The sequence below is a fragment of the Sitophilus oryzae genome, unplaced genomic scaffold (genome assembly GCF_002938485.1).
Source record: "Sitophilus oryzae breed Bouriz unplaced genomic scaffold, Soryzae_2.0 scaffold_1718_pilon_pilon, whole genome shotgun sequence".
Lineage (NCBI taxonomy): Eukaryota > Metazoa > Arthropoda > Insecta > Coleoptera > Curculionidae > Sitophilus > Sitophilus oryzae.
In genome coordinates this window covers 916686-932586 of record NW_022146411.1, presented here as the reverse complement: position 1 = coordinate 932586, position 15901 = coordinate 916686, and the positions used below count along the sequence as shown (strand labels likewise).

Sequence of the window (15901 nt, the reverse complement as noted above, 5' to 3'; positions counted from 1 at the left end):
TCGTTGGGAAGGGTTAAACGCCAGCATTTTGTTTAAGTTCATAGTCAACTATGACTTCTATTAAAAAATATTTTTGGCAAAAAGGGCAAGTAGAGAATAGAACTGACTATTACGCCACTGGGATGGATGTGCTTAAAAAAGTGTCTTGAGAACATTTTTACAGAATTCTAGTATTGTGCGAAATTAAAAAGTTATGGTCAATTTTCAAAATGGTCGAAAATTCAAAAAGACCCAGAAAAAAACAGAATTTCTAAATTCTTTATTATAGGAACTGCGTCGCACCCCCTCTAGACCGTGTATGCCAATAAAAAATCGAGAACTAAATCTCGAGACAGAAATGAAACTTTACACCGAGGTGTGTATACTATTTTATTTACAATCACATCATTAATTAAAAAATAGGGACAGTATTTTATTTTGGGGAAAAAAAATAAATATGCGAAAATTTGTCGTTTTCTGTTTTGGCATTGCCATATCTATAGTTACCGCGGTTGTTATAGCACAAACCTTCAACAGCGATACAAATGATACAAACAACCAAGTGACAGTTTTGAATTTCTCTTTCGCTTTTCTCGTTCGCTTTTTCGAATTTATATAACACAGAAAGCCAGAATGTTGTCGGAAAGTTCTGATAATAAAGACTACTTTAATATTGCTACTCCACCAGAACTTAGAGAAGCTGCAACCAACAAGGTGGTATCTCCATCAAGTGTCAAAGCATATAATAATTCGAATGTAACAATTAATTTGAATAAATAGTTATTTGTTGTCTTAAACTTTTTATTTTAATACTTTTAATACAAAATGTACCTAATAGGACATTGTAGCACCAATTGTAGTTTGCTTAAAATAGTTTTCCATAAAAAAGTTGCAATTAAAGCAGCATTTTATCAAAATAAAATCTTTAAAAAATGTTTTGGTCCTAATTTAAAAATCTGTATTTACTTCCCGCCCACGGGAGGGAAGTGGAAGTAAAAGTTAGAAAACTGACATTTTCCAACCTTCAAAAAGTCGGAAATGTCAACATTACTTATATGGTTGTAAATAAAATAACTTTTTTATTTGTAAATCACGTCGCCAAAAATTAATATTTTTGTGACGTTTGAAAAAGTTAAAAATACGACGATCTATTAACCTAATTCGGTAAATTTGGAGACACAGCGAGCGCCGAGTTTGCAAACCTTATTATACCGGACCTTTGCCAGGAATGATATAACAAGCGGGCCGAACGGAAAGGGTTAATATGGTTTAAGACGCGGCGATTAAGCAGTTAGTATAAACTTGAGTCGTTTCGGAAAGCGGCGAAAATGGCCGGTTAATTTGCTAATTTCGCCCGAATATGTATGAGACGGCCGTGGCGGTAAATAAGGAAGCGGAGTCCTACGTCACTCGTAAATAGAGCGGATCTGGAATAAGTCGAGGTAGGCCGACTACTGACATGGAGGGATTTACGGTTTCGTATTGATGGGTCTCTCCCATGATTCTAGAATTACGAGTTCCTTGGTTTTTTACAGGCTAATCAAATTTGAGGGAAAAAAACTGTCGAGAAAGTTGATTATTTCCAAGATTTTTTAAGCTTCTCATTCATCGTGGTCTTGTGGTATATATCATTTTGTGGTATACACCCACTTCAGCTATAGTCTGGACCCTTGGCGTCCTCGTCAATTTGGTAATTATCTAATCTGAACATACTGAAATAGTTGCACAAAAGCTCCCTCCCATAGCTTGAAATATGTTACATTATGTTTACACTAATTATGTTACATTATGTTTACACTGATACCACTTACGAGGTGACAAAGCATTTTTTATTACGAATAATATAAAGTATGTCATAATAAAACATTAAAGAGAATTTGAAACCCAAAGGGCGTGCTGTAGTTGATACTAAATATAATAAAAATGCCTAAATCAAAACGATTACTTACGTAATTTTGAGCGAGGTCTGGATGATTAGTTTGAATACCGTCATCTAAAATTGACACTACAATTCCTTTGCCTGTGTAGCCTTTCTGCCATGCCGGTGATAAGTTCATATCGAGACCATCTTTAGCTCCACCATTCTGAAACAATAGAAATATATAAATACATAGAAATATATTAATTCGAAAATTGTCTATAAAAGTTCGTGAAAAATAATTTAATGTAGAAATGTATAAATATTTGCAAAAACTCTAATCTCATTATTTATGGGGTACAGAAGAGTGGGTCCTAGACTGGGATCTCTCCACTACGACCGCCAGGGCTTTTTATGGCTCAGATTCACAAAAATTGTTAAAATTAAGCATCAATGCCCAAACTTTTAGTATAGGTGGCTATATCTGAGTGTGATATATTATATCGTCAATTTCTGATAAGTTCAGCATAGTTTTGCTAAACAGCTTAAACATAATCCTGCTCCCAGATACACATTACGTGCTTCATAGTTTCCACACTTTCAAGGCAGAGTTGACATTTGGCGTCTTCCACCACCCTCTTCCTGTTTAAAAGAAAGTAACTCCAGACTTGCTCTTGTATACTACAGTAAGTATATGGGCGGTAGACATGCAGCCTTGAAGATTTTTCTGATTCTGCGTTTGAATGATTATCTAATCGCACAATCAAAGTCCCGCCAAAAAGTCTTTGTCATGTTCAATTCCTCGACTATTCGTTCATTGTTAGGGTAACTACCCTTTCCCATTCGCAAATCTTGTTCGCATAGTGACGGTTCAGTATCGGTACGTTCCTTTCCTTCTAGGCTAATATATCCTGATATGGATACCAAGAATACTAAAAAAAGGAATCCTAATCCAAAAAAAGAACTCTTTGACAAGAGATTCTGAACCTCTTAAAAAACAAAAAAAATGGACGCTTGGAACCCCCTCAAAAAGGAAATACCAATCCTCCTACTCCAGTGGATGTCATATCAAAAATGTACAACTTTGAGAAACACCTCAATGTAGTATTGAGCAATAAAAAGAATTGGAGAAGAGAAACGTTTGCTAGTTAAAAGATCATACCATAACTTGGTATACTGATGCTATCAAAACTAATGCAGGACCAGTGATTTGGGCCGAGAACTAAATACTTCGAACCAATGGACACCTACCCTAGCATCCTACAGGCTATTTACGCAGAAATATAAGCTGTCGAAAGATGCGGACAACTTATTTTAGGTAGGAGTTATCGGAAACAGGGAATAGCCATCTTCAACAAGCAGCGATAAAAGCGATCAGTTTCAATCAATTCGAAGTTGGTCAAAGAATGCATAGCTAAACAAATTAGGCAAAGAAAACAAAGTCGTCCCACTGTAGGTGCCAGCTCATCAAGGGAAAGAAGGTAATGAGGAAGCAAATGATCTAGCTAGATCGAACACTGCACTGACTGAACAAGAACCGTTCTGTTTCAGAAGTGAAAACCTTGGAAGACTCCATCCGTAACCTGGAATGGCAATCCTGCAATGGTCTGAGATACTCGAAGAAGTTTATGAGGACTTACGATCAAGAAATGAACACTTCAGTAGATTGAAGGGAAAATGGGGAAACACCAGATCACACCTCATCACTGAATGTGCCGAGACGACAACCATTCGTGCCATAAACTTTGGTACGACTGATATTGGAAATGGAGAACTACCCTCTATAAAACCGTCCCAGGTTTGTCAAAGCCTTGGGACTGTATGATGAGTTATAACTCAAGAAAGGGGGACACAATATATATGTAAGTTCGCGTTGATTAACCATCCTCCCACTCATTCTACATTCTACAAAGAAACAAAATACCTGGCAATGACGACTCTTCACGGCAAGAAATTATTAGCTTTACTAGAAAATAAAAACAATCAAGATGTTGTTTGTTTTTCTCTTCTAGTAAAACCACCTTGTTTATCCCAGTAATATGAATATTTTTTAACAGTGAAGAATTGTCATGGACGCGCATTTTGGTGCTTCAAGCGGTTCAGGGCGGCTCGGTTATTTGGAAATACATGGGTGGTCCGAACTGTATTCCGGAAACTTCGGCAAACTAAAAAAGTTCGTATAAATGTATGTCCTAAGATGCTTAGTTTCGGAAATACAGGGTGTAGAAGTTTAATTTTTATTTCGATTTTTTTCAAATAATTTCTGAAGTAAGGTCAATATTTGGATGAAAATTGGTGTCTGGGAGTTTTTGGACATGAGAAATTTGATTTTGATGTCAATAGGACTCCTATCAGTAGGAGACGCCACCTAATGTGTTCTAACTGTTTTGAAAGAGTAATAACTTTTTGTCCGTATCTGTTTAAAACTACTGAGTGAAAAAAATATACATTTTCGTGACTTTTTACTTACACAATGTCCCTTGGTAAAAATCGCTACGAGCAATAGTTCTCAAGATATTTAGAATGGAAATAGTCAATATATGTCATTATTGACAAAAAATAAACACGTTGAGTAGATCTATCTACTCAGTTTATTTAAATTAACTTAAGTTATTTTTCAGAAAAATAACTATAGTTGTTATTTCACTGAAATAATAAATTCGGGAAATTTTAATTTTTTAAATTAATCATAAATTTTTCTGCAAAAAAATGACGATAAAACAGCTTCTGTTGGACTTTTGGCACAAAAACATATCATATTTATGATTTCAGTCTAATGACTATTTAGTAAACATATTTAATTTATGTCAATGATGACAGGTATTGATAATTTCGATTCCAAATATTTCGAGAACCATTATTCGTAGCGATTTTTACCAAGAGACCTTCTTTAAGAAAAAAACGTCGTAAATGTATATTTTTTACTTAGTGGTTTTATACGCGTACGGACAAAATGTTATTACTCTTCAAAACAGTCAAAACACATGTAGGTGGCGCTCCTTACAAATAGGAGTTATATTGGCACCAAAATCAACTTTCTCATGTCAAAAAACTTCCAGACTCCAATTTTCATCCAAATATTGACGTTACTTCAGAAATTATTTGGAAAAAATCGAAATAAAAATGAATCTTCTACACCCTGTACCTCCGAAACTAAGTATTTTAGGACATACATTTATACGAACTTTTTTAATTATTTTTATCAGCAGAATATGCTGCCGAAGTTTGAATACAGTTCGGACCACCCTGTATAAAAAAATCAATAAAATCTAAGCCCAAATTCCTGCTCATTCTTCGTATTGTACGGGTATAGTAAAAGTTCGATAAACGAAATCCCTTAAATTCCCATAGAGCTGAATAGACGGACAAATGCATACGCTTCTTTCATCCGATTTCATCGCCGTACATAAAAATACCGATAGAACTCTGGCGAGTTATAAATTTGCGAATGTGATGCGATCGTGATTGTAATTTATGTAGATAAATGTCCAATTTGAACTGGAACTTTAAAACGTTATTCGGCGGCAGTTAATTTAACTTGGTAAATTCCTTGAATTTATCAAGTTTCCTCCCCAATGTGTTATAAAGCCTCTATATGTATGCCGACCGTACCACATTCAAGTTTTGAAATATGGAAAACTTTACTGTTCGCGCTGATGTAGTTTTCATTGGTGGCTCTAAAGAATAATGAATTTATTCGCGCCGCGCACATTAAATAATATATACGAGTTGCGTGCAACAAAGTTGTTTATTAAAAGTTGAACAATAGAAATTTAATTAAAACATGTCATAAGTTATTATAACGGCGCATTTTAGAAACGATATCATTATTTAGCGCAAGTGTTGATAAATATGCAGCGTTCAGTTTCAATAATGTTCAGTGGAGTTTCAGAAAGAGTTTACTTTTATTTTGATATTTGCTTTCATTAGTATTGAAATTTATTCTACTTATCACAGTACGGGGTGTTTCAAAAAACATGTACCATATCTCTTGGAGAGATTCCTCATATAAAGTAAGATTTAGGGTGGCTGCAACGACGTCCCGTAATCCTGCGGTTAAAAAATAACAGCTGGTTTTTGTATATAAAAACCAATTGGTATGTTTTAACAGCAGGATTACGGGACGTCGTTGCAGGCACCCTTATTTAGATATTTGCTTCCATTATCATAGAAATTTATTCTACTTATCACAAACAAGGTGTTTCAAAGAACATTTGCCATCTCTAGTGGAGATTCCTCATCTAGTGGATATTCCTCATATAAAAATAAGATTTATTTTTTATATCAACACATATATGATCGATTCTGCTTTGTTTCGTAGCTACAGCGGGTTAAATTTTTAAATAATTATTTTGTTGCAAATATTATTTCTAATCAGTATTCATCAAAGTACTCAAAATACTCATCATCAATCAAAGTACTCAAAGTTTATATATTTTTTTTCTTGACATCTTGGCCCAGGCTAACTGTGGCTGATGAAATGGCTTTTAATCTTTACTTTCATTTCCCTCGTATAATAGACACATGGAAAATTTATTTTTTACTTTAAAAAGAGGCTAAAAAGTGAAATAATTTGACTAAAAATTGTTTAAAATGACCAAAGTGGGTCAACTAGAACAAAATATATTAAACTTTATAGTATATGAACTTTTTAAGCCTCAGTGTATTTAAATATTTAAATCAGTTTTATTTTACTATAAAAAATAATATTATTATAATAAAATATCATTACAAAGTAACATAACCAAATCAAATTATCCTTGTTTTATTATTCTAAATAGAAACTAAATTAGGTACCATTGAAATGCAGAATCGAAAACTTGAAAACATTCGAAGTAGATTTAAATGACAGAAGTCGTGTGCTAGTTAAGAAGTGTAAATATTGCCTATTGTGCCATGCAAGCTACAAATTTAATTAAATATTAGTTCTATGGAAAACTTGCTGCAAACCGAAACTTTACTTAGTAGATGCTTAACAATCTCCCTTTGAAGTCGTGGCAGTTTAGCTTCGTAGTTTAACTTCGTCCGACATTACGCTAAAGTTTTGATATCTTAATGGAACTTTTTCAACAATTTATACAATATTTATTGCTCTAATAGGAGAAATGCAGTTTATGAAGCTTGAAAAATCCTTGAAAATTTAAATCTTCCGGCGAACTTCTAGGTCATTTAAGATAAGCGAGACTTAAAGTGTAATAGAGCAGTAAATTTTAAAGAGTAGAGTAGTTTATAGTAAAATTTCAGTTTTTCTAGATTTCCGCTTAACTCTGACCAAATTTTTAATAAAAATTATTATGCCTATGTTTTATATATCATAACAAAATTATATATTTAATTATTCGTAACTGGAGAATTTGTCAAAAATAACATTATTTTAGCAAGCGTTCGTTAGGTTAGGTTGCTGGGGTTTGGGATCCTGTTTCATTCCTTACTCGGAGGCCTTGGGCTTATTGCGGTACCCCTCTATTATTGTATACAAAACCTTTCTCTCATTCTTTCTTTGCATTAAAGCACTTTCAGCTCTTTGCAAAGTAGTTGATATGGTTGATGTTGGCTTTTGCTGATTCCTCCAGTTCCTCCAAAAAACCGTACCTTAAAGTTTTAAACGGTCGGTTTTCCAGTTCTGAACAATGGAAAAAGTGCTCTATAGTTTGTTCTTCCTCTTCGTATTCTCTACAGTAGTCGTCGTTGGAAATCTTCCATCTGACGAGGTTTACCCCCGAGTTTCCAGTGACTACGCCTATAATTATGCGTACTAGGTTCTTTTTGTGCTCTAGTAGTTGTTTTGTCTTTTTGCTATCTACCAGTGGCCACAGTCTTCGAGCTGGAGCGCAGTCCTCACGGTGTTACCACATCTCTTGCTGCTTGGCCTTGATGGTAGTTCCTATAGCTTCGGTCAGTGTGTTGATCGTCGCAAGTGGTGGGTCATCTGCCACGGCCTCTCCCCAGGCCCCTATCAGTCTTTTTTATTATTGAGTGTAATGAACATAATATGTATATCATCTGTTGCTCCTGCTGATCACATAATAGCTGTTTAGTTTCTATCACAGCTTATTTACTAGCAGTAACAGCTGATCATATTCCCTTGACTTTGAATAACGCGCTTCACCTGCCGCGCCTGTTCTTGTATACATGCAGACAGTCAGAGCAGAAGTCTAGATATTTTTTATAAACAGAGCTTTAAAAGTAAGTCATCGAATAGTGAACTCTAGAGTAGCGATACATAACATAAGCAAATAAAGTAAGAATCTCTAATAAATCTTTGAATCTATGAATCTCTTTGAAATCAGAAAAAATTGTCTAATGAAGTGAAAAATCAGATATAGAGAATTTTATTTAAAAAAGTGCAACTTATGTAAAGTTTGACAGATTCACATGATTTTTTTTGATATTTCGAAAATATAAAACTAATATTTACGGAGATAGTATTGGGTAAAATATATCCTGCTGGTCATCCAAACTATGTGGTCTGGATTTTAATGCGTGTGACAGAGAATAATATAAATGACCGGTTGCACAGTGTGGCCGGTTTTTACGTTTGTAGGAAAATGTGTGTAGAAAAATATAAGCTATTTTAAAAACTTTCATGTATACTACTGAAGTGAAGATAATATATCTAAGCTAAATATAATCTATTACAGCTGTAGTAACATGAGTAAACAATAAAGTTCTATCGCTAGATGCAACATTTTTCGTAAACGCCTACTTGTGCGGTTTGAAATTTTGATGCAAAATCCGGCAATACCGCATAGAAGAAATGTATCCACCCAATTTTGTCTCTTTTTAACACATTTGATTTTCCATTAAGCTGTCTACATCACTGTCTTACACGTTAAAATCCAGACCGCACAGAGTCGATGACCAAATCGGTATGTGAACATCCTAGGGTTGCCACCCGTCCTGTTTGAAAAGGACAGTCCTTTTTCTAAACAAATTGCTCTTGTGACTTTTTTTACCTTAGAATGTCCATTTTATTTACATATTTTCCCTAAATAAATTATCTACAGCTACCAGCAATAAGTATTCCTTCAAATATGAGTAGACATGATATTAAACTTATAAATGAATTTGTTTGGAATCGGCAACTTTATTTAGGACTCTCCGTTTAATCTCAAATTATAGTTTAGGCTTTATTTTTAACCATTTTGATTTTAAATTTTCCCTTTTAAAAATGCCGTTCCAAAATTGTCACAACCCTAGAACATCCTGTACAGTTTCTATAACTTTTCTATTTTCTTTGCATATAAATTTTGGTACGATATCAGCATCCCGTTGCAAGTAATTAGCCGAACAAAATAAGGCGCGAAATTTTCAAACATAAATCAAAGAATTATTAAACAAACTTTCGCAGGTAAACGGCTGCACTGCGAATGTGTGGGTGAGCGTGCAGTAATGGAGCGGAGCGGAAACACTAATGCAACGGCAATTCGTTAGAAAAGGGAGAAAGAGCCGTTTTATTTTAATTATATATGAATAGAGGTATTGTACTGTAAAAGGGCACTAAATCCATATAAAAGTACCGCGAGAAGATAACAATAACCTATCGCTATGTTAGTTAGATTTTCCAGATATTTTTAAATTATTATTAGAGAAAACTTATTTTTATTTATACAGTGAAGGTGGGCATTTTTAGTTTAATATAACAACACTAAAAGTAGAGTAGAAAAATGTCTATTATTAATTATAAGCTAATACTATATTGTTTTCTCTTCTTATTGTTGTAGTTAATACAAAAAAGATGATTATAATTATTAAAAAGAAAAACATATAAGGTGGTCACCTTATATGTTGTTTAGGTGTTGGTGCATTCTCAGCCGGTGCTGCCAGCATCGAAGAATATTGTAAACAACTAGTACTGACAAATACACGGGTTTAAATAGCGAGAATAAGAAAAAATATTATTTAATTATTCTAAAAGTCTTAGGAAGTATAATTAGTAAAAATTCTAAAAATAAAAATAAAAAAGTAAATATTTTGATATCTTCAGAAGGTCTAACTAGTATTATAATTTATTATTCCAGTTAAAAAAACTTTTTAGATGAGTTCAATTACGGTAGCGAGAATAGTTTTAATTACCGGTTTTGCTAGTGGGGCATAATTTTGGCTATTTCGGCTATAACGAAATTTTTTAAAGGTACATAATTATAATTTTAGAAGATGTTCATAAAACATTTAATCACTAGTTCTTTAAAAAAAGTATACCATGAATATTGCAAATTACATTTTATCCTCTCATAGTATATGCCTATTTAATTTTTTGATTATGTAACGAGCACTTTGTTTACTCACTTGTTTCGTCGAACTGCTTGAATCCATTTTTACTTTTGATCTATCTTTGCACTATCTTCGAGACAGATTTATTTTCAGTCGGTTTCGGGTCCTCAGATATTTCTGACTGTTAGTCCAGTCATCTTAGTCGAAATAGGGTAGGTATCTCGGAATTCAAGATAACCGACTGTAAACTCGTATAAACCTTTATTTTAACATCCTAAAACATGTCTCAAAACCTACATATGATAGCATGTGCGCTACTTGTAGATAACTGAGGTCAAAGTCAGAAAATCGATTTTTTGCGCATTTTTTGCAAATATCTCGTTCCCTTTCACATATACGCTATTTGTGTTTATAAATATTGTAGAGGATAAAATTCTCTACAACTTTTGTTTCAAAAATGTTTTTGTACCTCAAACCGTTTTTGAAATAGAGGGCGGTGAGCGCGCAGTCTTTCATTATGTACGGTATCATTCAAGTTCAACCTGTAGTCTCGGTCAAAAATACGCCGTATAGAGTCCGTTAATTATTGAAAAATATATATAAATATATAATTATAAATAATTTATATTTTTTCATAAAAGATCATATTGAATATAATAATTCTTTTCATAAATGAAATAGATATATCTTCATTTAATAACACTTAGGTACCTCTTTGTACAATTAGAAAATTATTAACAGAAATACTTTAATTACATTTTAATTATAGTTAGATTTATATTAATTACATTTTCAGTAAATAAAAAGACAAGAAATACATTTTTAATTTATACGTCTATTAAAAAATACGATTTCATACATTTCTCATGGTTGAAATTAAAAAAATTGAATAAAAATAAAAAGAACTCTCTTAATCATCGCCGTGTGGTCGTTGTGGAATTTCAAATTCTTCTTCATTTTCATCTTCAACGACATTTGTCTCCAAGTCTTCTAGGATTTCGGGGCCAAATGTACCATCTTCATTGACATCACTCTGATAGGGTGAAGCATTGAGACAGGCTTGCCCATTACACTAACCACAAGCTAAAGAACACGGCAACCCTGATTTCCTGCATCCACATTGCGAACCACAACCATTCTTACAGTTGCAGAATATTGTGTTCAGCAAATTTTCTGAAGCTGGAGGTAGAATAGTAGTGGTATTTCCAGGAATCCATTACGCATTATCCAACCCCAGTCCTGAGGTTCTAAATCATGCCCTAACCAAGTCTGAACTTGGTAGTAAACACGATTGAAATGTTGGTGAGCTGCTGCACTTGTTGGTGGAAGATTTGATAATTGCACAGGTTTATTCAGTTTGGTTGATTTGATGAATTGTGTATAACGAAGATGATCGATAATGTTCTCAGATTTTGGAGCATTATAGATTGCTAACAAAGTTCGCACTCCATTCTCAAATAACCTTTGAACCGGACAGTTTTCGTCCTGAAATGCTGCAGCAAGTTGATCCGGAAGTTTTTCAAGCGTTCTTACAAAAGTTTATTTCCTTCTTTGAAGAGCGCAGAAGTCGTGTCACAGCCACTCACTGCGTGCAGAAACAAAATGTGTTTTTTCAAACGAGGATATTTATTCAAACTTTTGGAAGAGTATATTTCAGTTTTTACATTTCCTTCTCCAACCTTTTTTTAAGAAAATTTCTTCTCGATGAGATACAGTACGCACGATGAGATAGAGTACGTTAATAATTTTCTAATTGTACAAAGAGGTAAGTGTTATTAAATGAAGATATATCTACTTAATTTATGAAAAAATGTAAATTATTTATAATTATATATTTTTCAATAAATAACGGACTTTATACGGCGTGTTTTTGACCGAGACTACAGGTTGAACTTGAATGTTACCGTACATAATGAAAGACTGCGCGCTCACTGCCCTCTATCTCAAAAACGGTTTGAGGTAAAAAAAAAATTTGGAACAAAAGTTATAGAGAATTTTATCCTCTACAATATTTATAATAAATACAAATAGCGTAAATGTGAAAGGAAACTAGATATTTGCAAAAAAAATGCGCAAAAAATCGATTCTTTGATCTTAGTTATCTACAAGTCGCGCACACGCTATCATATGTAGGTTTTGAGACATGTTTTAGGATGTTAAAGTAAATGTTTATGCGATATTAAGAGCCGGTTATCTCGAATTCCGAGGTGAAACCTTTTTTTACTTTATGCAAAACCTATTTAATTGATAACCTAATTTGTATTGATTTCACAACAAAGTCTGAGAAATTTAGATGGAAATGCTTAGTGTGCAGTAATTAATTAATGGAGTTTATACTTAATCTGTTTTAATACGAAACAATAGTTAGGGCACTTACTGACTTTGATCTACCATTTAATGTATCCATTGTCGTCTTATACAATTAACTCAAAGGTATCCTTTGTAGTAGTTCGATAGTAATTGAAATTCAGTGGTTTGGTAAACAAAGAAGACTGCTATATAAATGCTTAATAAGTTAGATCGTTAGATGACAATCACATTATATTTATTATTTTATTTATAGTTCAATATCTTCGTCTTGATAGTAATGTCGAATATCATATTAAAAAATTAAAATCTTAGAACACAATATACTAGAGTACAACATATAAAATCTTTAAAATTTTCATGTATTGTAAAGTTTTAGATAGTAGTATTATTTGACTTTTTAATATATTTTTCTAAATTAAAAACGAAAGTTACCATCTGTCAATTATTACAAAAGTCAAAGCAATAAGACTCTAAGTCTAGGTCTCAACATTTATTATAACAAGGTTAAATTATTACACATGTTTTGCTCATACCAGTATCATCAGACCTAGCAGGAAAGAATCCAACGAAAAAACGACCTTTTTATGATTAATTATTTATTTGTGTTCAAATCAATATAATAATATGTTATGAAAATAAACGTCTATGTTGTGATAAATAAGCATCCGTCAAAAAATTTTAAGGTGTTACTTTTAACCACTTTTTGTCTAATACAAATACAAAATTAAGTATTTTAGTATTTGTAGCCATTATTATTAATCCACGCAACAGTCAATTAATGTAGTTTGAATACTGAAATCATATTATTTAGTCCTTTTCAACAAATATTTAAACAGTTTTTTTTTAATATTTAATATCTGTAATCTATAAAAAATTGTTACATCTTTAAAAATAATCTAAAATATCAATACTACATGGGTATATTGATAAATGAGGGTAAATTATAGGAAAATGCATTTTATATGAAAACTTGAAGAGACCTTGCCGTTTAAAGCTAGTAATTATTTAAAATAAATTTTTAGACACTCTGTATATGGTAGTGTAATTTTTATTATTGCAACACAAAATCAAATAGAAATACTTCAGTACAATATTTGGTTTTAAAAACTTAAATACGCCTAGAGGAATAAAGCATTAAAATTATTAAGGTATTTTGACAAAAACTTAAATATTACAAAAACGGTAAGATTAAAATGCGGTAAACCATAATCAAATTTATATTTATTTTAATCGTAGAAACTAAAATTGTAACAATATACAGGGTGTTCCATTTAAATATGCAATTTTGATATTTTTTTATTTATTTTAGACACTATGTATCTTGTAAAAATATTTTCAAATTCTACCTCTAATACTACTTCAACGAACCCAAAACTTGCAATTTACAAAAATCTAATCGTTTAGCTACAATACTCCGTGTCGTATGTGGTGAACAACCCTGTATAAATAATTCACTAATTAGATATATAGCACGGATATAATTATAAATAACGTCGCATTCTTATCATATTTCATTGCGGATTATGTCGGAAGTTTTAGCCCATTTCCTAACAAATTCCTGAATTTAATTTTTTAATTAGTCCAGGGAAAATATTAATATCTCCTGCGCGCACCGGCGAAAAGTTAATATAATTTGATTTATTGCAAAATTCTAAGCCCGAACGTTTTTAATACCTTTATCACGTAAAACAGTCGTTATAAACATTTCATTTTTCCCTATAACTGTTGGCGCTGAACTACGTGTAAATTTTAATATCAGCCTGAAAATTAATGTCGTGCTTTTAGCTCTTTAGTGCAAACTTTTAATCAACTTGACTAGAAAGGAAAGTAGCTTTAAAAGATAGCTGTTCTAAAATATGAGCGTTTTTGAAACGGTTTCTAATACGAGTGCAATATTAGCCATAATATGGTAATAATAATTCCGAGAGAGTATAGTTGAAAACGAGTTATGACTACAAAAGAGAAAGAGAAATACATATAAAATACACAAATTAATATAAAATATATAAAATTAATAATATTAATTGCACATCTAAAAAAAAGTCTTTCATGTTTTAATAGTTATAATATGTCTGTTCGAAGGTTGTAGATTTGTAGATTTTTGTATTTTACTAAGAGTGAGTCCCAGGTGGGACCCTCCACTGAGGCCGCGAAGGCCTATTGTGGCTCAGTTTCTACAAGCTCGTTAATAGAAAAAGAGCATTAAAGTTCGCCATCAAGACCCAGCCTTTTAACATAGGCCGTTATGTCCGAGGGTGATATGTCTTCTAGGTCTGATAGTCTAGCGTGGGTTTGCCAAACACCTCAAACCTGATCCTGCCCCCAGCGGGGCAGGTACACATAACGTGCTTCATTGTTTCGTCATCTTCCATACAGAGTCGGCATTCGGCGTCTTCCACCAGTCCCCATCCTCTGTAGGTGTGATCTCAGCCGGCAGTGGCCCGTGTATACTGCAGTAAGCGTACGCGCTCCGTTCCTACCAGCCTTTAGGAGTTCATCTGTTCTACGTTTGGATGGCCCTGCTAGGATTGTTTTGGCATGTTCCATTCCGGGATGGCTGTCACATATAGCCAGTACATATTTTTGGGGTTTAATCCCCAGTTTCTACCACAAATTCGGCGGCATGCCCATAGAGGATAGCAAGCCTTTTTTGATATTTTTTCCAGATGGGAGTTCCAGCTAAGTTGTTTGTCCAGGTTTAATCCTAGATACTTAACTTCCTCCGCAAACGAAATTGTCTCACCAAGAAGAGTGGGCGGTTTTAGTTTGTCTGTTAGATTTGTAGATAGTACGGGAGGGCAAGATTAAATTTTATATTTATATATGTCACTGTAAATGTCCGAAATGCGGTAAAACCTAGGATATGCGCGCTAAACCTAGGATTTACCAAAAGCAAGTGGTAAAAGCTCGAGAACTTCTTTATTTTGCTTCCATTTCGGCTTTTACCGGACCCAAACAGTAAATCGTAGGATTTACTACACCGCATTTGTAAAAGTACGAATTATTCTTCTTATAGCAACAATATCGACAAATTAAGGATGTCGATATACAAATGTCTGTTTTTGTTTACTTAGGCACTGAAATTTTAACGATTATCGTTTCACGATATCGATTTTTGTAACGTATCTATATTTGTTACTGTAAATGTCCGAAATGCGGTAAAACCTAGGATAAGCGCGCTAAACCTAGGATTTACCAAAAACATGAACTAATTAGGTTAGCCTGGTTATTTGGAGGGTGTTAATATATTGGTTAGCCTGGTTATCTGGAGAGTGTTAATGCATTGGTTAGCCTGGTTATTTGGGGGGTGTTAATGCATTGGTTAGGTGGTTATTTCGAGGGTGTTAATGCATTGATTCGCCTGGTTATTTGGAGGGTGTTAATGTATTGGTTAGCCTGGTTATTTGGGGGGTGTTAATGCATTGGTTAGGTGGTTAATTGCTGGGGTAGGTTGGTTTTTACTACCACTTGCTTATTCGTATTTTTACCAATGCGGTGTGGTAAATCCTAAGATTTATTGTTTAGGTCCGGTAAAAGTCC

The 15901-nt window shown here is 33.2% G+C and overlaps 1 protein-coding gene across 1 annotated transcript in view; it reads right to left on the bottom strand.

Annotated features, from left to right (window-relative positions):
• Window positions 1-15901, bottom strand: part of LOC115881411 (furin-like protease 2) — a 664870-nt gene that overhangs the window by 95643 nt on the left and 553326 nt on the right. Inside the window, exon 3 of the mRNA XM_030898870.1 lies at window positions 1929-2063. Coding sequence (XP_030754730.1) covers window positions 1929-2063 — 135 coding nt within the window. The remainder of the gene's footprint in view (window positions 1-1928; window positions 2064-15901) is intronic.